The sequence below is a fragment of the Pristis pectinata genome, chromosome 29 (genome assembly GCF_009764475.1).
Source record: "Pristis pectinata isolate sPriPec2 chromosome 29, sPriPec2.1.pri, whole genome shotgun sequence".
In the NCBI taxonomy this organism is placed as follows: Eukaryota; Metazoa; Chordata; class Chondrichthyes; order Rhinopristiformes; family Pristidae; genus Pristis; species Pristis pectinata.
This window is the reverse complement of record NC_067433.1, coordinates 2,207,163-2,230,147: the sequence shown is the minus strand read 5'-3', so window position 1 is coordinate 2,230,147 and position 22,985 is coordinate 2,207,163. Positions and strand designations below refer to the sequence as shown.

General features: G+C 44.6%; 1 protein-coding gene across 2 annotated transcripts in view; it reads right to left on the bottom strand.

Annotated features, from left to right (window-relative positions):
* The window catches only part of piwil2 (piwi-like RNA-mediated gene silencing 2), a 71,323-nt gene that overhangs the window by 14,832 nt on the left and 33,506 nt on the right, over positions 1-22,985 (bottom strand). For both annotated transcript variants that reach the window (XM_052041266.1, XM_052041267.1), the window contains exons 13-18: positions 13,788-13,877; positions 12,350-12,490; positions 11,450-11,563; positions 7,793-7,981; positions 6,989-7,090; positions 4,166-4,282 (exon numbers count right to left, since the gene is read on the bottom strand). In XM_052041266.1, the coding sequence (XP_051897226.1) occupies positions 4,166-4,282; positions 6,989-7,090; positions 7,793-7,981; positions 11,450-11,563; positions 12,350-12,490; positions 13,788-13,877 (753 nt within the window). The remainder of the gene's footprint in view (positions 1-4,165; positions 4,283-6,988; positions 7,091-7,792; positions 7,982-11,449; positions 11,564-12,349; positions 12,491-13,787; positions 13,878-22,985) is intronic.

Genomic DNA, 22,985 nt, shown 5'->3' with positions numbered 1-22,985 from the left:
CACTGGACACCATGCCTTTCAGTTGAGACATTAAACTGAAACCTCATCTTCACTCATCAGGTGGGCATAAAAAATCCCACATCATTATTCATTATCCCTTCAGTGCCTGGTACAGTATTTAAACCTCAATCAACATCACCAAAACTTGATCTCAGCACTTATCCAATTGTTTGTGGGGTCCAGTTATACTGGCCACAGCATCTCCTACAACAGTGACTACACTTCCAAATTTCAATGGCTGAACAGCTCATTGGGATGTCGAGGTTGTGAAGATCACAGAAATGCACATCACGCTTTCAGATTATAGTGAGGGTTTACATCACTTGAGAACAGTACAGCAACTGGATATCAATGACTTGGCCTCTCAGTAACAAGCGTTGGATGGGAAAGGAGTGTAGCCATAAGAGCCATTCATTGAGGCACAGCAGCCTGAAATAGCAATCCGGTGCGTGCTGGGTGCTCTCAAGTGAATTGCTCAAACAGAGAGAGGTTATGGATGCAATGGGAGGAGAGGGACCTTGATACAATTGATGTCACTAAAGGAGGTAGTGATGAGTAAACTAGTGGGCCTAAAGGTACACAAGTCCCCTGGTCCTGATGGGATGCATCCCAGGATACTGAAAGAAATGGCAGAACTTATAGTAGAGGGGTTTGTGATAAATTTACCAAAATACTCTGGACAGGTCCTGGCAGATTGGAAGACAGCGAATGTCATGCCACTGTTTAAAAAAGGCTGTAGGCAAAAGGCAGGTAACCATAGACCAGTTAGCTTAACGTCTGTAGTCAGGAAGATGCTTGAAGCTATCATTAAGGAAGAAATAGTGAGACATCTGGATAGAAGTGGTTCCATCAGGCAGACACAGCATGGATTCAGGAAGGGCAGGCTTGACGAACTTACTGGAGTTCTTTGAGCATGTAATGAACGCAGTGCATAAAGGGGAACAGGTGAATGTTGTATACTTGCATTTCCAGAAGGTGTTCAATAAGGTGTTGCATAAAAGACTTATCCATAAGATAAGGATGCATGGAGTTGGGGGTAATGTATCAGTATAGATAGAGGATTGGTTAACCAATAGAAGGCAGAGGGTTAGGATAAATGGGTGTTTCTCTGGTTCGCGATCAGTGGTGACCGGGCTGCTGCAGGGGTCGGTGCTGGGACCACAACTGTTCACAATGTGCATTAATGATTTGGAAGGGACTGAGTGTAGCATTTGTTTGCTGATGACACTAAATTGAGTGGAAAAGCAAATTGTGCAGAGGATGCGGAGAGTCTGCAGAGAGATAGAGACAGGTTAAGTGAGTGGGCAAGGGTCTGGCAGATGGAGTGCAATGTTGGTAAATGTGAGGTCATCCACTTTGGAAGGAAAAAAATAGAAGATCAGTTTATTATTTAAATGGTGAAAGATTGCAGCATGCTGGTATACAGAGAGACTTGGGAGTGCTTATGAATGAATTGCAAAAGGTTGGTTTGTGGGGCAATAAGTTATCAAGGCATATGGAATGTTGGCCTTCATTGCTAGAGGGACTGAATTTAAGGGCAGGGAGGTTGTGCTGCAACTGTACAGCGTACTGGTGAGGCTGCACCTGGAGTACTGTGTGAAGTTCTTGTCTCCTTACTGGAAGGATATACTGGCTTTGGAGGTGGTGCAGAGGAGGTTCACCAGGTTGATTCTGGAGACAAGGGGGTTAGCCCACGAGGAGATTGAGTCACCTGGGATTCAGAAGAATGAGAGGGGATCTTATAGAAACACATAAAATTATGAAAGGGAAAGATAAGATAGAGGTAGAAAAAGGTTGTTTCCGCTGGTAGGTGAGACTAGACCTAGGGGACATAGCCTCAAGATTCGGGGGACAGATTTAGGATGAAGGTGAGGAGAAACTGCTTCCCCTAGAGAGTAGTGAATCTGTGGAATTCTCTGCCCAGGGAAGCGGTAGAGGCTACCTCATTAAATATATTTAAGACACAGTAATATAGATTTTTCCATAGTAGGGGAATTAAGGGTTATGGGGAAAAAAGGGTTATGGGGAAAAAGGCAGGCAGGTGGATCTGAGTCCATGGCCAGATCAGCCATGATCTTATTGAATGGCAGAGCAGGCACAACAGGCCAGATGGCCTCTTCCTGCTCCTATTTTTAATGAAGCAATCAAATTTCAAGGCAAAGGAGTGAAAGGTCAGTTGAGAGGAGTAACTCTTCAATTCAGTCCTGTCACTGAATATGACTCAGAAGTTTGCAGTTCTGACTTGTTTCCTCTGGTTGCTCCAAACTGCTTCACAGTCAATGAAAGACTTCAGACAAAGTTGCAGTATATGAAATGTAGTAGAATTTATACATGACAAGTTCGCTGCCACTGTGACAGGTGCTGTAGCAGATTGGCAGTCCCTCATCAGGGAGAAATCTGATAAGCAAACTTTATTGTTTAGCCATTGACAGGAACAGTTCAAAGTCTTAATTTGTTCCTGAAGATTAGCATTTATTTATGGCAAGAGGATAAAGTGCAGACTGTTTCCAGAGATCAAGGCCACACACGGGTGAAAGGAATATATTGGGTGATAAGGATATTGCCCACCTTGCCACTTTCCTCCACCATAAGAATTTCATTTTCAAAAGTCAAGCAGGCTTTAGCTTTAAACCTTGCAAAAAGGGGTAGTGAGTAGCCCAGTCAATGCTTGTTTCCAGGACATGAGCATTTGTATTTCTGGTCAACACAGTACTTCAGGCACTTCCTGGGTTTAAGCCAACTTTTTGGGTAGACCATCCATATTGAGTGACCGCTTCATCAAGCACCTTTGCTCCATCCGCCGCAACAGCCAGGACCACCCAGTGGCCACCCACTTCAATTCCACATCCCACTCCCATGCTGACATGTCTATCCATGGCCTCCTACTGCCACGCTGAGGTCAGCCGCAGGTTGGAGGAACAACACTTCATATTCCGCCTTGTGAGTCTCCAACCTGATGGCCTCAACATTGATTTCTCTAACTTCCGTTAACAACCCCTTTTTTTTTCTCCCCCCCCCCCCCATCTTCCTGTGGCTCCCTTCCCCCACCTTGATGACCTGCCCATCTCCTCTCAATCCTTTATTCCATGGTTCACAGCCCTGTCCTACCAGATTTTTCTTCTTCAGCCCTTTGCCTCTTCTACCTGTCACCTCTCAGCTCATTATATCTCCCCCCCCCCCCCAATACACCTACCTCCCCCCTGAACTTACTTACACTCTGCCTGCCTGTGCTCATCCCCCTCCCCCCACCTTATTCTGGCTTCTGCCCTCTTCTCTTCCAGTCCTGATGAAGGTCTTGGCTTGAATCATTGACTATTTCCCTCCATAGATGCTGCCTGACCTGCTGAGTTCCTCCAGATTTCAGCATCTGGAAAATTTCTGTCTCTTTTTTGTGCATTGTTCCAGCATTAGGTGATTTACATTTGTAGGCCGCCTTATGTCATTAAAGCAATGCAAAGCATTGGTTACAAGAGTATTACAGTGAATCTGCATTTAAAAATCAAAAAAGTTTGGTAGGAATAGGGTCATTTAAGAAACCACATTAACAATAGGGAGTGGCAGAAATATTCAGGCATTATTTCACCATGGTGACAGACAGGTGGATGTTACATTGGATGATGGGATGAGTAATGAAATAAGTTAATTTGAAAACTCAAAAAGGGAATGAAACCTCTGGTTCAAATGGATTGTATCCATGCATTTTAAAAGAACCTAGAAAATAAAGAGATGCATTATAATACAAACCTAATAATTAGAAAAAGGTGTAGTTGACAGAGGACTAGTGGACAGCTGATGTAACCCTTTCTGTAGGAGAGGGAAGACCATGTAAAAATGAAATGTATAAAAATAAAAAACAGCATGGATTTCAAAAAGGAAAATCTTGTTTGAACAACCTTATTGATATTTTAAGGTGTTGACAGATAACCCTGATGTAATATATCCAGATTTTTGAAACACCTTGGATAAGGTACCTCATAAGAGACTAAAAGACGGCATGTCACACTCCCTCAGCCTAATTGTATGCACCCGTTCTGGAATGAAATTTCTATCCCACAACTAGCAGCGTGTGTTAATCACTGTTGGCAGTGGCTGTCCTATAGCACAGCAACACCTGTACCCAAAACAAAGAAGTGAATGATGCTGGAGCCCAACCCCACACACTCACCAATGGTACGTCCACACCCCACAGCTCTCCACCCAGTTTACAATTAATCTGCAGTAGGATCTTTTGACAGATGCTTCGCATTCGTGCGGTCTGAGAGATAGTCTTCACATTAATCACCTGGCAAGAACAACAGTCAGTGCAATTACTGAATAACAAATTTCACGTCAACACTTTATATAAACATCAGGGTATATTATTGTCACATGTACCAAAATACAGTGAAAAGGTTTGTTTGGATGCCATCCAGACAGATAATGTCATACACAGTACATCACGGTAGTAAAAAGAATGCAGAATATAGTATTATAGTTACAAAGAAAGTGCAATACAGGTACACAAACAAGGTGCAAAGGCTGCAACAAGGTAGAACGGGAGATCAAGAGTTCATTAATTAGTGTATGAGAGGTTTGTTCCAAGAGCCCGATAACAGGGGGATAGAAGCTGTCCTTGAGGCTGGTGGTACACGTTCAAGCTTTTGTATCTTCTGCCTGACAGGAGGGGGAAGAAGAGAGAATGACCAAGGTGGGAGGAGTCCTTGATTAAGTTGGCTGTTTTCCTGAGACAGCAGGAAGTGTAGGAGTCAGAGCAATACAGCATGGATACAGGCCTTTTGGCCCAACCAGTCCATGCCGACCACAGTGCCCACCCAGCTAGTCCCAATTTCCTGCCTTCGGCCGATATTCCTCCAAGCCCCGCCCCTCCAAGTGCTTCTTAAATGATAACAATTGTACCTGCCTCACCCACCTCCTCTGGCAGCTTGGTCCATATACCCACCACCCTATGTGAAAAAGCTGCCCCTCAGGTCCCTCTTAAATCTTTCCCCTCACTCTGAACTTGTGCCTAGTTTTGGGCTCCCCTACCTTGAGGAAAAGACTGTTAGCATCCATCTTGTAGAAATGTTTAAAATTATGAGAGGCATAGACAAGGTCACCCCTGATTCTCTTACATTCCAAGGAATAAAGACCCAGCCTGGCCGACCTCTCCCTGTAACTTCGGCCCCCCGAGTCCTGGCAACATCCTCAAATCTTCTCTGCACTCTTCCCAATTTAACCACATCCCTCTTACAGGGTGCGGCCTCACTAACATAGTGTCTCAACTCCTATACTCACTGCCCTGACTGAAGGCCAGTGTGCTAAACCTTTTTCACCATCCTGTCTACCAGTGACACTGCTTTCAACATATTATGCACTTGTACTCCTTGGTCCCATTGCACTCCCTTGTGCCCTACCATTCACAGTATAAATCCTAAACTGATTTGACTTTCCAAAATGCATCACCTCACACTTCTCTGTATTGAAATCCATTTGCCACTCCCCAGCTGATCAAGATCCCTGTAATCTATGAAACCTTCACTATCAACAATACCTCCTAATTTCAAGTCATCCGCAAACTTACTGATCAAGCCTTGTGCATTCACATCCAAATCATTTATATAAATAACCAATAATAAGGGTCTCAACACCAACTGACCCTGGAGACAGAAGTGGGAAGAGGATTGCAGCATACAAACTCCAGCCTTTATGTCTCAGGTGACAGCCTTTTGTTTCATTGAGGCTAGAGCAGCAAAGACCTGGAAACTGAGATGCACAAAATCACTAAAGGTAAAATCCCCAATTGGCAAGGCCATGCAAAGACAGAATATTGGCTCCAAACCCATAGCAATCCAATGCAAAAATCAGCAATGTTGCTTTAAAATTTACACAGAACCTTTATTAGGTCACAGTTGAAGAACTGTGCAAAATTCTCACTTCTGTATGACACAGACGACATTGAAACAAAAATGGGAGCAGAGAAATTAGTCATAGAACGATACAGCACAGAAACAGACCCTTTGGCCCCCAAGGATTATAAGCAAATTAAGAAGATAGGAGCATATATACGAAAGCCACAAATAGATCAAAACAGCATTTGAGGAATTTAAAGACAGACCAGTGGGACAGGGTAAAATAGTGTGGGTGAAGCAAATCTCAACAATGCCTTTGAAATGAAGGTTTAACATAATGAAGGAATAGATTGTTAAGGGGCAAAAGATAAGCTGGAGGCTTCTGGGGAGCAATATCAACAGCAGAAACTGGCTGGGCCTCCGCCTTGATTCTATGTAATCCTTCAAGCAGTACAACCTCTGATCATTATTGTCCTCAACCATTATATCTAATTCCCTGCTCAATCTGCTCTGCACACTACTTTGACCACTGCTTGGCTCTGATCCGAGATGAATCACACGATTTGCAGTGATCTTTGCCCCTCTGTCCACCCAGATTCTCCTGCAGTTGATCAGTCTGTTGTCTACTACAGTTATTTCCACTTCTGTATCATGTGCAAACTTGTTTTGTTGCCGCTTTCATTTCCCACTAATGGGCTACGGAATAAAGGCAGCTGAATAGGGTTGTGGCAAAGAGCAGCTATGACCAAACCAAATATCCCAAGGGACTGAACAGTCTACTTTTGCTCCTTTAAATAGCAATGGCCCAACACTAATCCCAAGGCACTGTGCTTCAATGGACAAGGTAGAGAGAGAGAGCCTTGCATTTTTAAGGCATCAGGCCAGTCCTGATGAAGGGTGTTGACCCAAAACAAACTGTTTATTTCCCCTCCATAGATACTCCTGACCTTCTGAGTTCCTCCAGCATTTTGTGTGTGTTGCCTTGCATTTTGAAAGTGCCTTTCATGTCCATTTCAGGACAGCCTAACAGTTTACAGTCAGAGCATTTTAATGTATTCTGTTGCAATGCAACAAAATACAGTGCCAATGACACCAACATGAATTCACCTCTAGGGGTAAGGATAAAGGATTTCCCTCCCGTCCACAAGTTGAGCTCTTACCTGTGAAGATACTGGAGATTGTACACAACACAATTTCTTAATGGCGTGGTAAAGGTCATCACGGTTACCAGTCACAATACACACCACAATCTTAACTGAACTCTGAGAAAATGAAACAAGTGCAACATATTTAAAAAGTCAAACAGATATGGAACCGGACCAAGTCAACATTCCACTTTTGAAGTTTTACACTCGATAAGGGGACAGACACTAGAGCTAGGGTTGGGGATGTGGGAAAGAGAAGGGAGAGGAGCAATGTCACAGAATCACTCCAATTCAGCACTGATCGGTGTTCATCCTCATACCCTTCTTGTACCAATCTCATTCTTCCTTTCCCTTCCCACAATCCAGTGGATGGGAAAAAAACTTTGATGTTCTGATCCCTTTCCAATTCGCAGAAGGTCACCAAGTAATTAACTTAGTCGTACAGCAATTGTTACGATTAGTGCTTGGCAATATTTCACACTCAGCTACAGGACAAACATCTAGAGCACCTGTTTTGGTGGTGGATGTGATTAATGTCAGGGAGGAATTGGGAGAATTCTGTTGTGATGGGAGGTTATTCCCAGGACAGAGGGAATCCCAATTTAACATCTTCTCTTTGAGGCTGCCTTTTGGTCAAGTGGACCAAAAGGGAGAATCAGCAACCGAGAATGCAAACCACCATTCAGGCTTATAACAGTACCACTGAACTCCTTTAGGATATAGACATCTTGCACAATACATGGCACAGATTGGTAGGTTTGGATTTTAAAACATGTTGCAGTTGAGGTGCAAAAGTGCAAAGAGCAACCTGCAACGTACATTGCTCTCCAGGTGTGACTGAAGTGTTCGGATATACGTCTGGGTCCGGTCATCCTTCAGCTCGACGTATGCAGGCTGCAGGAAGGTCATTCCGATGGGCTCTGCCACATTTGACATCAAGCTGACCAGGTCCTTGGCATGTGTGACACTTTGCTTTGGGAAAAAGAGAGCCCAGCAATGCATTGAAGCCTGTGTGCAAAGCAACAAAGCAAATGTGCACACCATTAGAATTAGTCTAATGAGTTCATTCCCCTCACACCCCCTCACCCTTCCTCACCAACCTTGGTCTCCCCAGTATGATTAAATTCTCAGTCTTGTATAGAATTGCTACAAGAAACTTTTAATATTAGAGGGCATAATAATCCTTCTAGTACCTGCTCTTGCCCAAGTGACTCCTCAGTGTTAGTTTCATTAATTGTGGCTCAGTCATGAGCATTCTTACCCAAGTCAGTAGGCCTGGGACCCCACTCCATAGATCTGGGCACAAAAATTACTGTAGTGTTGAGGGAGCACCACACTGTGTCAGAGATGCAGTCGTTTGGAAGTGATGCACCAACACAGACTGGATACTGCCTTTCCTACATTACAACAGTGACTTCAAGGTGCACCATTGGGCAGGTAGTGTTAGTGAGGTGGACCAGGAGAAGAGGAGGAGTGCTGTCATGAGTCTGTTTATTATGATTGATCAAACAGTCAAATGCACCCTACACCAAACTTCACCACATCTCTAAACCCTGCTCTGTTCACTGTGGGTGGTGAGGACAGTTTGATCAATCATCCTCTCAATACTACACGAGGGAAGGGCAAGTCAAACACTCAAAACTGCATCCCATTCAAAACTGTATAGTACATTGTTGAAACTATTGCATAAAAATAAAGGCCATTTCAGATCCAGCACAGTGTGGAGAGAAAGGGGTTAATTAGTAATTTGTAGTTCAGGGGCATAGGGAACAAGAGCTTGGAATAGAATATTTACATAAAGACAGTTACAGCTCAATTTGAAACCAGGTTCTTAAATCGAAGCAAAACAAACTATGCAGGTATGAGGCTGAGTTGTCTGCATAAAAGCAGAATAGAAATAATGTCCCATCATGAATAACAAGAGTTAAAAAACAGAACATGCTACAAATACTCAGGTCAGAAAACATCCATGGGAAAGGGAGGTAAACTTTCACGCAAATGATCTTTGATCAGGCCTCAAAATTAGGAAAATGTGTGTTTTAATTATAGAGAAGGGGTAGGGCTGGAAGGAACAAATGATAGGGTGAAAGCCAAGAGAGACTGATGTAAAGGGTCTTGACATCAGCTGAAAGAGGGTGAGGAAGGCTTGTCAGCTGCACATGATATGTCTGAATGAGATGTAAATTGAGGGACATAAATGAGCAGAGGGGCAGGAAAATGCAGCAACACTACAGTTGCTGCAAATCTGAAATATAGATATATATATATATATATATATATATATATATAAAAAAAAGAGGTCAGGCAGCATCTGGTGAGACAAAAATAAGTTTACAAATTAATGGTTTTTCCATCAGAAAAGTTTCTGAAATTCAGTGTTGCTTAGCTGGAAAATCAAAATGCCATTCCTCAAGCTTACTTTGGGTTTCACTGGAACACCAAGAGCAGAGAGGTCAGAGCGGGCGTGGTGGAAAGTTAAAGTGGTAGGCAACAGGGAGCTCATGATCACTTTGTGAACCAAACTAAAGCAGCAACTCTGAATCTTTCCAGCATACAGGAGACCACAACATGAGTGCTGAACGCAGTATGCTAAATAGGAAGCAGGAATAAGGGGGTGAAAAGGTTACTGCGGCAACACAGGAATGCACATTTGAGGTTACAGACAGATCAGCCATGAATTCATTAAATGGCAGAGAATAATTCAGGGATCCAACAGAATCTTACTGCTCCTAATTCACAAGTCTACGAAGACAAGAATCCAGTGAACTGCTGCTTCACCCGGGAAGGAGGAAAAAGGGCACGACTTGCCACTTATCAGTTCATGCTGCTGTCTGGCTTTTGCTGCATACAGCATCAGAATTATCATCACCTACTTGTTTGTGAAATGTGTTGTTTTGCAGCAGTACAGTGCAAAGACATAAAAATACTATAAATTACAAAATAAGTAGTGCAAAAAAAAAGGAATAACAAGGCAGTGTTTCACGGACCATTCAGAAATCTGATGGTGGAGGGGAAGAAGCTGTTCCTGAATAGTTGAGTGTGGGTCTTCAGGCTCCCGTCCCTCCTCCCCGATGGTAGTACTGAGAATGGTAGGGTCCTTAGTGATGGATGCCACCTTTTTGAGGCACTGCCTCTTGAAAATGTCCTCAGTGGTGGGGAGGTTCGTGCCTGTGATGGTGCTGGCCAAATCTGCAACCCTCTGCAGACATGGATTGCTTCATTCACTAAGGAACTGCGAATAGAACTGAACATTGTGCAACCAGAGAACATCCCCACTTTAGACTTGATGATGGAAGAAAAGTAATTGGTTGAGGAGCTACAGGTGGTTGAGCCTGGAACATTACCTTGAGGAACTTCTACAGCGATGCCCTGGAATGATGCACCTACAGCAACCACAACCATCATTTTTTGTGCAAGGAATGACACCAGCTAAAGGAGCATTTTCCCCTTGCACCACTGATGTGGTTTTAAACCAGGGCTGCTCGATGCCACGCTCAGTCAAATGCTGCTGTGATGTGGGGCAGCTACTCCCACATTGCCTTCAGAAGTAAGATCTTTAATCTGTTACAAGGTCTGGTCTCTGAAACTCAAGATGGGCACTGTCAAGGAAATCTTTGGAGCATTATGTTCCACTTGACAGCAGGGTCAATAACATTTTCCATTACTTTGCTGATGACTTGGAATAAGCCAGATTGGATTTGTCCTGCTTTTTTGTGAACTGTACAAACTTGGGTTATCTTCCACAATGTTAGGTAGATGACAGTACTCTAACTATTCTGTTGCAGCTTGACTAGAGGTGCAGCTAGTTCTGGAGAGTATCTTCAGTACTCCTGCTTGGTTGTTGTCTTATCCCTTAATCATTGATAAATCCAGTGCTTCACCCATTTCTTTACATCCTGTGGAGTAAATCAAATCTGCTGAGAATTGGCTTCTGGGGTGGTGTGGGTCTTAGGAAGAAGCCAAGATGGATCATCTGCTTGGCATGGTTGTGAATGCTTCAGCCTTTTCATTGGTACTCACATGCTGGGCCCCACCACTGCTGAAGGGTGGGATGTTTTTGGAGACACGACACCATATTAGCTGTTTAATTGTCACCGAAAAGACTTTTCCAATTGGGACAAAAACTTTTAAGCAGCAAAACCCTTGAACTCCTGATAGAAATTTGTACTCAGCAGTTCCATGTGATGGTATTTCTGGGTTGGTGCTCAAGGAAGAAACTGTCATAATTACAGTGGATAGATGGATAAAGGGAAAGATGAGGTATTTATTAAACTAATTAGGGCCAAGGACATTCCTGGAGGACAAATGCCATCACAGACAAATTGGACCAAATGACCCATTTCCACAGTGTGCTTGATAAGTGAACAGAGTTCATCAACAATACTTAACCAAGCTAAAATTTGACCTATCACAGGGCTCCAGTCAATTCCACTGATGCAACTGTCCAAGGGTTGCACCCACCCCTGTACAACTTACCGCAGAGATTACTTTCTCCCGGGCAACCTCTCTTGACCAGTTGACATCAGGCCCACTAGGAAATGACTTGTGTCGAAGGATGATCTTCTCAGGAGGTAACACTCTTGCCTCAGTCTGTTAAGAGAACTCGACAAAAAAAATGTAAGTAGAAAAATTACTGGAGATCATGAGCCAGTTGTTCAGTCGCAGAGTGCAACATTCTACAGCAGGGTTGGCTTCTTTAAAAAGGTAAAGACATTCTCTGTATAGAAAATACTCCATGTGCTCCCTCACCTTTCCAGATGGGGCTCAGTGGCTAATACACCAGCTTTTAAGTTGGGAGATCATGTATTGAAGTTAAAACTTGGATGGCCCCATGGGGAGAGGGGAATGGCCAGCCCTGGGGTGGGGCTGGGGGAGGGATGGGGAAGGATTGCAATACCTGAGGAACGTCTCACTAAAGATCAAAAAATAAAACCAAGACCTGATCTGCCCTCTCAGGCTGACGGAAGAGTCAAGGACACTATGTTGGGGAGAACTCACCTGCTCCTTTCCAAGCCTCTTTCCCAGACTTTCTGAAGAATTCCAAACCCAAAGCAGCAAGTGGACTGTCAACCCCCCTGCCAAGCTAAGACTAGCCCAAAGTGGTTGTGGAGGACAGTTCCCTCACAGACTTTCCCTCACTCTGTGGGTATGTTGCAATCCCTTCACCCTAGGAGGAATCGGCAATGGTACTCCCAGCTCTTTGTTGCATCACATGGCATGAAGGACCTTGAACACTGTACAAGAGGTCAGAAGGAGAGGGATTTTCCTTACTCCACACTGGGGATATATGTTCATCTTTTGGCAGCTTTGTCCTACACCTCTGCAAAGATCCAACCTGACAGCTGCTTCACAACAGGACAAAGCACAAAGACCCACCGTATAAATATCATCATCAATGACGAGACCCCAGAGGGCCAGCTCCTCCCGGGCACTGGCATTTTTCTTGATGTTGTTCAGGAGTTTTCTCAAAGCCAGCTGGTGCTGTTCAGGACTCAGATTAACCTGTGCAGCCATGTCCTGCAAAATCAAAGGAAACCCTGAAATCAGAACCATAAGCAGCACAGAAGAATATATCCACACATCGTTATTCAGAAAACCATTTTCTATTTAAATAAACATCACAGTGAAGGCTGCGTGATTGTCACAAATTTCCAGCTAAATGAAGTGGCTACATTTCAAATGAGTTGTTAAACTGAGACCACCCCACTAGCTCCCATCTGTTCTATTCCAAAGCATTAGAGACAAGAACGGAAGTTCTCTGCTTCGTAGACAAAATTCATCCCTTAAATAGGTTACATGGTTTATATCACATTTCAGTTTGTAGGATCATGCTATGTGGAAACTGCTCATCATATTTTCTAATTACAGTAGTGACTAGTTTAAAAAACCTCGCTAGTGTGAAACACTTTGGGATGTTGGGATAATCAATGCTGTACATACGTAGGTCTTTCTGGAAGATTTTAGCCACTTCCTTTCAGAGTACATCTAAGCCATCATGGGTTAGAACAATTATTACTTAACCACTGGGCAGAAGAGTGCTAGAAACACACTCAGCAGGTCCTTGTGGTAAGATCATCAGGAACAAGCAGAAGGTCGTCAATCCCTTGTGCCTGCTCTGTCTTTCAGAAGATCATAACTAAATCTGTGCCTCAAGTACATATCCCACAGGTTCACAAAACCCTGAAAGTCCAAAAATCTTATTAGGATCTAGTGACTTGCCCACCTTTAGTCAGTGGCAATTTTTCCCCTGGTGCCTTTTCCCTCAATGATAGTGACAGGTTGGACTTTCCTGTCTTTGAACTGTGTTGGAACAGTATAGAAAGCCAATGTAAATTCAATTTGGGCACATGGCAATCTTTGGGAATCTGTACTGAATTCAATAATTTCAGATAACCAGCCTTTCCTGTTTGTCAGAACAATACAAGTTCTTCTATACAGTTTCAAGCTAGCTCATTGGGACATCTGCAGTGTCCTCCACCAGGTAGGTGGAAAAATTATAACTTTTATTCATCAAATACAATAATAATGAATTCATTACATTACCCCATTCTGGTGGGTTCAACTCAGGAAACTCCTGGGCAGTCCCTCCTATCTGTATGGGAAGAATCCAGGCTCATTTTGTTTTGGCTTCCCTTTTACTGCATCCTGTTACTTAGAAAGCCCTTTTCTATTTTGGCAAACAACACAATGTGTGCTCAGTGATGGCCCTAGAGAAGCTTACAAGTGTCTTGTTAAATTCCTGAGATTAGATAACATCTTGTTCACCACCTTTTGTCCAGGAGTCTCTCACCCAACTTTGTAAATGGTTACCTACCCTCATTGCACGGAAATCCTTCTTCATTTGTTCAGGTATACCAGTCATGTAGGACAGCTCAGGCACAAGGAGAATTTCATTCTGGATTAACTAAATGTAAAAAAAAGCATTTTATACATACTGAAAATTAAAAACTTAATCAGTCTTCATATCGAAACTAACTTATCCACAATAACTGGACAATTCAAGTCTCACTTCTGAAGTAACAACATGCAATTTTAGGCTGGATGTCAAGCCTCAGAATGTGTACACAGGTGGTTTACTGGAAGGGATCAGGGTTGGTGGACTTCTGCTTGAAGGGAGGGAACTGGGATTGTCTCCTTAAAACAGAGGAGATTTAACAGAAATCAAAGCAGAAGAAAAATGCAGGTTCAAAACAAAAAATTCTGAAATTAAAAAAAACTGGAAATTTTGGACATACTCAGCAGGCCAAACAATGGCTATGGAGAGGGAAACAAGGGTTAACAGAGGTTGCTGACTTTCACAAGGAGGGGAAGACTGAGAACACAACTGTATTTCAAGTTGCAGAGAGACGGTGGGTGGACAAAGGGACAAACACTGCGCAGCATGAGGCAGGGAGAGAGTTATGTAGACACGGTGCATCAGGTGACAGTCACCCCCCCTTAGAGCAGGTACATCTGAGGTTCAGGAGGCAGATAGAATGGTGACTGTCAGGGGAGGGAAGAGGAAGAAGAAGTCAGGCAGCCAGACAGAGCAGAGAACGCCGGAGGCTGTTCCCCTCAGTAACAAGTTTTCTGCCTTGGAAGCTGTTGAGGGGGATGACCTGCAGGGGCCTAGCTGCAGTTACCAGGTCTCTGGCACTGGGACTGGTACTGCTGCTCAGAAGGGAAGGGTAGGAAAGAGACATGTGGTAGTGATAGGGGACTCAATAGTCAGGGAAACAGATAGGAGGTTCTGTGGCAGTGAGCATGAATCCTGGATGGTATGTTGCCTCCCAGGTGCCAGGGTCCGGGATGTCACCGATCAGGTCCACAGGATTCTTGAGCGGGAGGGAGAGCAGCCAGAAGTTGTGGTCCATATTGGCACCAACAACATAGGTAGGAAGAGGGATGAGGTCCCGAAGAGTGAGTTCAGGGAGCTCAGCAGAAAATTGAGGAACAGGACCTCAAGGGTAGCAATCTCGGGATTGCTGCCAATGCCAGGTGATAGTGAAGGCAGGAATAGGAGGAAGTGGCAGGTAAATGTGTGGCTGAGAAGCTGGTGCAGGAGGGAGGGTTTTAGATTTCTGGATCATTGGGATCTCTTCTTGGGAAGGTGGGACCTGTACAGAGAGGATGGGTTACACCTGAACCAGAAGGGGGCCAATATCCTTGCGGCGAGATTTGCTAGGGTGGTTCGGGAGGGTTTAAACTAGTTTGTGAGGGGGAAGGGAACTGGAGGAGTAGGTCAGAGGAAGAAGGGAATGGGGAAAAGTTAGATCAAACAGGTAGAGAGGCTTTGGGGAAGGAGAAGCAGAATACAGGCTATAAAAGTAGTAAGGTAGATGGACTGAAGTGTGTTTACTTAAATGCAAGAAGTGTCAGGAATAAGGGGGATGAACTGAGGGCTTGGATAAGTATGGGGGACTATGATATTGTGGCTATTACTGAGACGTGGCTGACGTCAGGAGAGGAGTGGATATTGAATATTCCTGGTTTTCGGTGTTTTAAGAGGGATAGGGAAGGGGGGAGAAGAGGAGGAGGGGTGGCGATACTGGTCAGGGACACTGTTACGGCTGTGGAAAAGATGGATGTCGTAGAAGGATCATCTCTAGAGTCTGTATGGGTGGAATTAAGTAACAAGAAAGGAGCAGTTACTCTACTAGGAGTATTTTATAGGCCCCCCAGTAGCAGTAGAGATATAGAGGAGCAGATTGGCAGGCAGTGTTTGGAGAGAAGCAAAAATAACAGGGTTGTTATAATGGGAGACTTCAACTTCCCAAATATAGACTGGAACCTGCTTAGTGCCAAAGGTTTAGATGGGACGGAATTTGTTAAGTGTCCAGGAGGGATTCCTGACACAGTATGTTGACAGACCGACTAGAGGGAATGCCATGTTAGATCTAGTTTTAGGAAATGAACCGGGACAGGTGAAAGATCTATTGGTGGGTGAGCATTTGGGGGACAGTGACCATTACTCCACAACCTTTAAAATTGTCATGGACAGGGACAGGTGCAGAGAGGACAAGAGGTTTTTCCAACTGGGGAAGGACAAACTATGAGGCTATAAGGAGAGAACTTGGAGTGTAAATTGGGATGTCCTTTTTGAAGGGAAATGTACCATGGAGATGTGGTCGATGTTCAGGGATCTTATGCAGGATGTTAGGGATAAATATGTCCCGGTGAGGCGGAGAAGGAATGGCAGGGTGAAGGAACCGTGGGTGACGAGAGAGGTGGAACGACTTGTTAGGGAGAAGAAGGTAGCATACGTGAGGTATAAGCAGCAAGGTTCAGACAGGGCCCGTGAGGAATATAGGGTAGCGAGGAAGGAACTTAAGAAAGGGCTGAGGAGAGCTAAAAGGGGACATGAAAAGTCTTTGGCTAGTAGGGTTAAGGAAAATCCCAAGGCCTTTTTCAAGTACGTGAAGGGTAGGAGGATGGCTAGGGTAAAGGTAGGTCCGATTAAGGACAAAGGTGGGAGAATTTGCCTGGAGGCGGCGGAAGTGGGAGAAGTTCTCAATGAGTACTTCTCTTCGGTATTCACCAGGGAGAGGAGTCTTGATGATGCGGAAGGGAGTGCTGGTAGGGGTAATGTTCGAGGTTGTAGATATCAAGAGAGAGAGAGGATGTGTTGAAGTTGTTAAATAATATTAAGACAGATAAATCTCCGGGGCCTGACGGGATTTTCCCCAGGCTGCTTCGAGAGGCTAGGGAGGAGATTGTTGAACCGCTGGTAAGGATCTTTGAGTCCTCGTTGTCCACGGGGATGGTGCCAGAGGATTGGAGGGTTGCCAATGTTGTCCCCTTGTTCAAAAAGGTAATAGGGATAGGCCAGGGAATTATAGACCAGTGAGTCTCACGTCTGTGGTGGGTAAGCTGTTAGAAAGGATTCTAAGGGATAGGATTTATGAACACCTTGAGAATCATGGACTGATTAGGGACAGCCAGCATGGCTTTGTGAAGGGAAGATCTTGCCTCACAAGCCTGATAGAGTTCTTTGAGGAGGTGACCAGGAAGATTGATGAGGGAAGTGCGGTGGATGTGGTTTACATGGATTTTAGTAAGGCGTTTGATAAGGTTCCTCATGGTAGTCTTCTTCAGAGGGTCAGAGGCCAAGGGATCCAAGGAAGCTTGGCTGTGTGGATTAGGAATTGGCTTGCATGTAGAAAGCAGAGGGTTGTGATGGAAGGAGTGCCCTCGGATTGGAAGGCAGTGACTAGTGGTGTCCCGCAGGGATCGGTTCTGGAACCTCTACTTTTTGTGATATTTATGGATGACTTAGATGAGGGGGTGGAGGGCTGGGTTAGTAAGTTTGCGGACGACACTAAGATAGGCGGTGTTGTGGATAGTGTGGAGGGCTGTCGGAGCTTACAGAGGGATATCGATAGGATGCAGAGCTGGGCTGACAAGTGGCAGATGAAGTTCAATCCGGAGAAGTGTGAGGTGGTACACTTTGGAAGGACAAACTCCAGGGCAGAGTACTGGGTGAATGGCAAGGTACTTGGCAGTGTGGAGGAGCAGAGGGATCTGGGGGTTCATATTCACAGTTCATTGAAAGTTGCCTCACAGGTGGAAAGAGCAGTTAAGAAGGCCAATGGGATGTTGGCTTTCATAAACTCAATCCCGCGATTTAAGAGCCGTGAGGTGATGATGCAGCTTTACAAAACTCTAGTTAGGCCACACTTAGAGTACTGTGTTCAGTTCTGGTTGCCTCATTATAGGAAGGATGTGGAGGCATTGGAGAGGGTGCAGAGGAGATTTACCAGGATGCTGCCTGGATTAGAGTGTATTGAATATGAGGAGAGGCTTAAGGTGCTAGGGCTTTATTCACTGGAAAGGAGGAGGATGAGAGGAGATATGATAGAGGTATATAAAATACCGAGAGGAATAGATAGAGTAGACAGTCAGCGCCTCCTTCCCAGGGCACCAATGCTCAAGACGAGAGGGCATGGCTTTAAGGTTATGGGTGGGAGGTTCAGGGGAGATGTCAGGGGGAGGTTTTTCACCCAGAGAGTGGTTGGTGCATGGAATGCACTGCCTGGGGTGGTGGTGGAGGCAGATACATTGAACAGGTTCAAGAGCTTGTTGGATAGGCATATGGAGGAGTGTGGGATGGGGGGGATATGCGGGAGGAAGGGGTTAGGTAGTGTGAGGGTGGTTTGATGGACGGCACAACATGGTGGGCAGAAGGGCCTGTTTTGTGCTGTATGGTTCTACGGTCTGTGATACTGCAGAGACCAAAGTTGTCCACGTGACAAAAATACTGTCCAAAAGGACGATGAATGATTGTTAGTCATTGTTACCTTTCTGGAGGAGTGTAAAAAGAGGGAGATGAGTTAAGGCAGGAGAGAGGAAAAATACAATGCAGGAACCATGAGATACAGAACATAGCAGTTACGGCAAATCGGAAATACAAGGGAAAGCTGGAAATATTCAAAATCAAATGTTGAAAATATTGGAAATATTCATAATCAAAGAACCCAACTACCCAGAACATCCTCTCTTCTCTCCTCTTCCATCAGGTAGAATATACAGGAGCCCGAGGGCACGTACCACCAGACTTAAGGACAGCTTCTACCCCACTGTGATAAGACTATTGAACGGTTCCTTTATACAATGAGATGGACTCTGACCTCACGAACTACATGTTGTGACCTTGCACCTTATTGCACTACATTTTCTCTGTAGCTGTGACACTTTACTCTGTACTGTTATTGTTTTTACCTGTACTACATCAATGCACTCTGTACTAACTCAATGTAACTGCACTGTGTAATAAATTGACCTGTGCGATCGGTTTGTAAGACAAGCTTTTCACTGTACCTCGGTACAAGTGATAATAATAAACCAATACCAAATATTCAACAGATCAGGCAGCATCTGAGGAAAGAGACAATGTTACAGGTAAACAACTTTGCATCAAAACTGGTCAGTTCCAACAAACAGGAAAGGTTGGTTATCTGAAATTACTGAATTCAGTACAGATTACCAAAGGTTGCCACATGCCCAAATTGAGTTTACATTGTTGGAACAGTATAGAAAGCCAAAGTTCAAAAGACAGGGAAGTCCAAGTGGGAGTAGGTAGTAAATGAAAGTAACAGGCAACTGGAATCACAAGGTCACCCTTACAGATTGAACAGAGGTGCTCTGTAAAGTGACCACCAAATCAGAATTTGATTTCTCCAATGTAGTGGAGACCTCTGAACACTTAAGCAGTACACTAAACAGGAAATGCAAGTGAATTGCTGCTTCATCTGAAAAGACTGTTTGGGAGATAGGAAGGAAATAGTTAAAAGGGCAGATGTTGCAATTACATAGGAAGTTCCACAAGGAGAGCGGTTGGGTGAGAGGGAAGAGTGAACCAGGGATCTGCAGTGGGAACAGGCCCTTTGGAATGTTGAGAGGGGAAGAAAGTGGAAAGTACGTCCGGTGAAGGAAAGCCTCGTTGAAGTTGGTGGAAATTATGGATGTGTTGAACATGGAGGTTGGTGAGGTGGAAAGAGAGGACAAGAGAAACCTTTTACTTGTTCTTGCTGGGAGGAGAGGGATGAGAGCAGGGGTGCAGGATAAAGAGGGAACACGGTCAATAGCCCTACTATGATAAAAGGAGGTGCCACAGGAAAAAGGCAGACATCTCAGAACCAAAATCTGTCATCAGAACAAGACAAACTGGGAAAATGGAATTGGGTCCTTACAGAAAGCAGGGTGGGACGAAGTGTGGTGAAGATAATTGTGGGATTGTGATGTACAGTATACTGGATGCTAACTTATCCCCAGAGATGGGAGTAGAGAAGGCAAGAAAGGGAATGAAATCAGACATGAACGACATGAGAGAGCAGGGTTGAAATTGGCAGCATTGACATTTTGGGTTCTATACAAGTGCGTGAAGGATCACTAACACAGTTGTCAAAAAGGGACGAGGGCTGAGGAGATCTGAAACTAGAACCAGTGTATCCCATGAAGAAACAGGTATAGCTTGGGCAAGTTCCCATAACCATACCTTTGATTTAGAAAAAAAAGAGTAGAGCTGTTCAATGATTCAGCCTACAGATGACAATGGTTGTGAAGGGGAATGGTTGGGTCTCTGTTCCAGGAAGAAAGGAAGGACCCAGACCATTACGGTGTAGAATGGAGGTTTATGGCAAAGCCAAGCCAGTTGGGGCCAAGAATCTGTCAAAATAGCAACTGTTGTGGGTGGGAAAGAACTGGACGGTGGGAGAAAGGAGTTCTGTGGGACAAGACAGGCTGAAGCAATGTTTATCATGATAGGCCTGCCTGTGGATCTTGGGGAGGAGGTAGAAGCATGGTGTGTGTGTGGTAGAGAAATTATGAGACGAAGCTATGGAGGTAGATCTCCCAAGGAAATTGAGTCAGTAACCGCCTGGGAGACGACAGCCTGATGCTCAATGATAGGGTCACATTCCAATCAGAGATATGAGGTGGGGTCTGCGCGCAAACATTTTGCCTCTGTGAAGTAGAGGTCAGTTCACCAAACCACAACAGCATCATCCTTGTCAGCAGGTTTGATGACAACGTTGGGATTGATCCTTGGTGAATAGAGCAAGTTAAAGTGGGCAAGGGTTGTGGAAAAATTGAGATAGTCAAAGCCTTATTAACAGTTAGCAATGAATGGATCTATAGAGGGTAGGGAGACAGAGGGAGTGGGCTGCATTTGGTGCCTGCAATATGTTCTGTTCTGCATTTGGAGAAATCAAATGTGGACTGAGTGACTACTTAGCAGAACACTGCCATTCAATCTGCAAAAGTGACCCTGAGCTTTCAGTTGCCAGCCACTTTAATTCGCCATTCCACTCCAACCCCATCTTTGGGCTTCATGGTCCAACAAAGGCCAACAAATGCTCTAGGAACAGCACGTCATCTTCCACCTTTGCATATTATAGCTAGCAGGACTCAATACAGAATTCAGCAATTTCAGGTACCCAAGCTTTTCTGTTTGTGCCAGAGCTAGCCAATTCTGATGAAAGGTCATCTACCTGTTACGTTAACAGATTCTCTCTCTACAGATGCTAACCAATTTGCTCATTATTTCTAGCATTCTCTTATTTCAGGATTTCCAGTGCTGGTGAGTTCTCCCTCTCCACTGCCCTCATTCATCGCCTATTTACACTCCTACACAAAGATCAACTTTGAATTAACAACACCCACCAGCCTCTCAGAGGGAACCAGCAGCACAAGTCTCACCTGGACAATGTTGGTCTTCACCCATCACAGAGACTTCCTTCGTTCTCCCCACCCAAGCCTCTCTGCAGCTTATAACATGCTTGCTCTCTCACTTTTCTACTCCTGATGAAGTGTCTTTGACCTGAAAAAACGAATTTGGTTTCTCTCTCCACAGACACTGCCTGACCTACTGAGTACTTTAGTATTTTCTGCTTACATTATAGGAAATTTAACACAAACAAAATTACAAATGGTTTTAATAAACAGTTTCTAGTGGCAGTAAGGTTAACAGATGACATAGATTTAAGACGAATGGCAAAAGGAGCAGAGGGGAGATTAGTTTTTAAAAAGAGCAAGTTTGAGAGATCTGGAATGTACTGCTTTGCAAGGGTAGTGGAAGCAGATTCAGTTAGAATTATTGGCCAGATTTGGATAAACTTCCAAACAAGAAACACTGAAGGAGCTGTATGAAGGGAATGGGGGGGGGGGGGGGGGGGCGCGAAATCTAATTGGAAGTAAAAACAGAAAAATGCTGGAAATACTCAGTAGGTCAGGCCTCATCTGCAGAAAGAGAAACAGAACAAATGTTTCAGGTGAGAACTAATTGGAAACCCTTTTAAAGCACCAGCACAGGTAAAATGGATTGAAATGCCTCCTCCTGTCCTGCAAAATTCTGTCCCTGAGGGAGTCCCGAGGAATAAGGAGCAAAGTCCAAACAAAGCTTCTACAAAGTGATATCCCTACAGCCAGTCTTGTCATCTCATGGATGGGTAAGCTGCACTTTGTGTGGCAGGTAGTCTGGACACAAACTGGTGCAAGAATCAATGTTAAATGGGTAGTCAGACAGAATTGGTGTTAGCAGGTTGTGGGAAGTGCTCTATTGACTTGAGTTAGCAGCTCATCATCCATCCAGGCATGTTACACATTCCTTGGGACTCTACATTCAACTTCAGATAACTAGTCTTTATTTGGTGGGAACTCAAATAGCACAGCATAATTTTAGTTTAACCCCTAGGTTAGTGGCACCGTAATTCATGACAGGACCTTCATCCAATGGGTCTCTCGCCCAGAGGGAAAACCACTTTGTACTGACACTTCTAATGCTGCAACCCACATAGGAAGCCATTTAGGACCAGAGTCCATGCTAGCTCACAGAGTTGCCCCATTCCCCACTAACCCTACCTGCCATTCACTCTCCCCATATTCCCATCAATCCCCTCCACATTTTACCCCTCACACTAGGGCCAATTTACAGCTGCCAATTAAATACCAACCACAAGCCTTTGGGATGTGGGAGGAAACCAGCACAGCTGGGGAAACCCACATGGTGTAGTATGAAAGGCCAGGGGTCAGATGACAGTGACAACACTACTGGCCCCCATGGTCGGATGATAGCATTGCCTATCAGGTCGGAAACTATACCACTGTCAATCAGGGGTCTGGCTCCACCCCATTAGGTAAACACCTTTGTCTTGCTGGACCACTCGGATTAGTCTGTGCGAGCACCTTTGTTCCTGGGCACATCTACTATTGGCCCATTTAAAACACCTTTGTCCTTGCTGGGCCACCCAGCCCCCCAGCAGCATAAAAGTGCTGCATGTTTGGTTTTCCTTTCTCTTTCTGTCTCCGAGGATGTTGAGGTGAGCTGTGCACTACTTCAGGGCAGTTAGTTAAGGACTCCCGAGACCAAAGAGCCAATGTTTGTCCAGCATCAGGGTGTCCAAACATTGTATTGTTTATTCCTTGATCATTTGTACCCAGTTATTTTGTGTGTGTGTGTGTGTGTGTGTGTGTGTGTGCGCGCGCGCCTCACCCTCTGTAGTTATTTTCCTCCACATTAGTGATCTCCTGCTTGAGA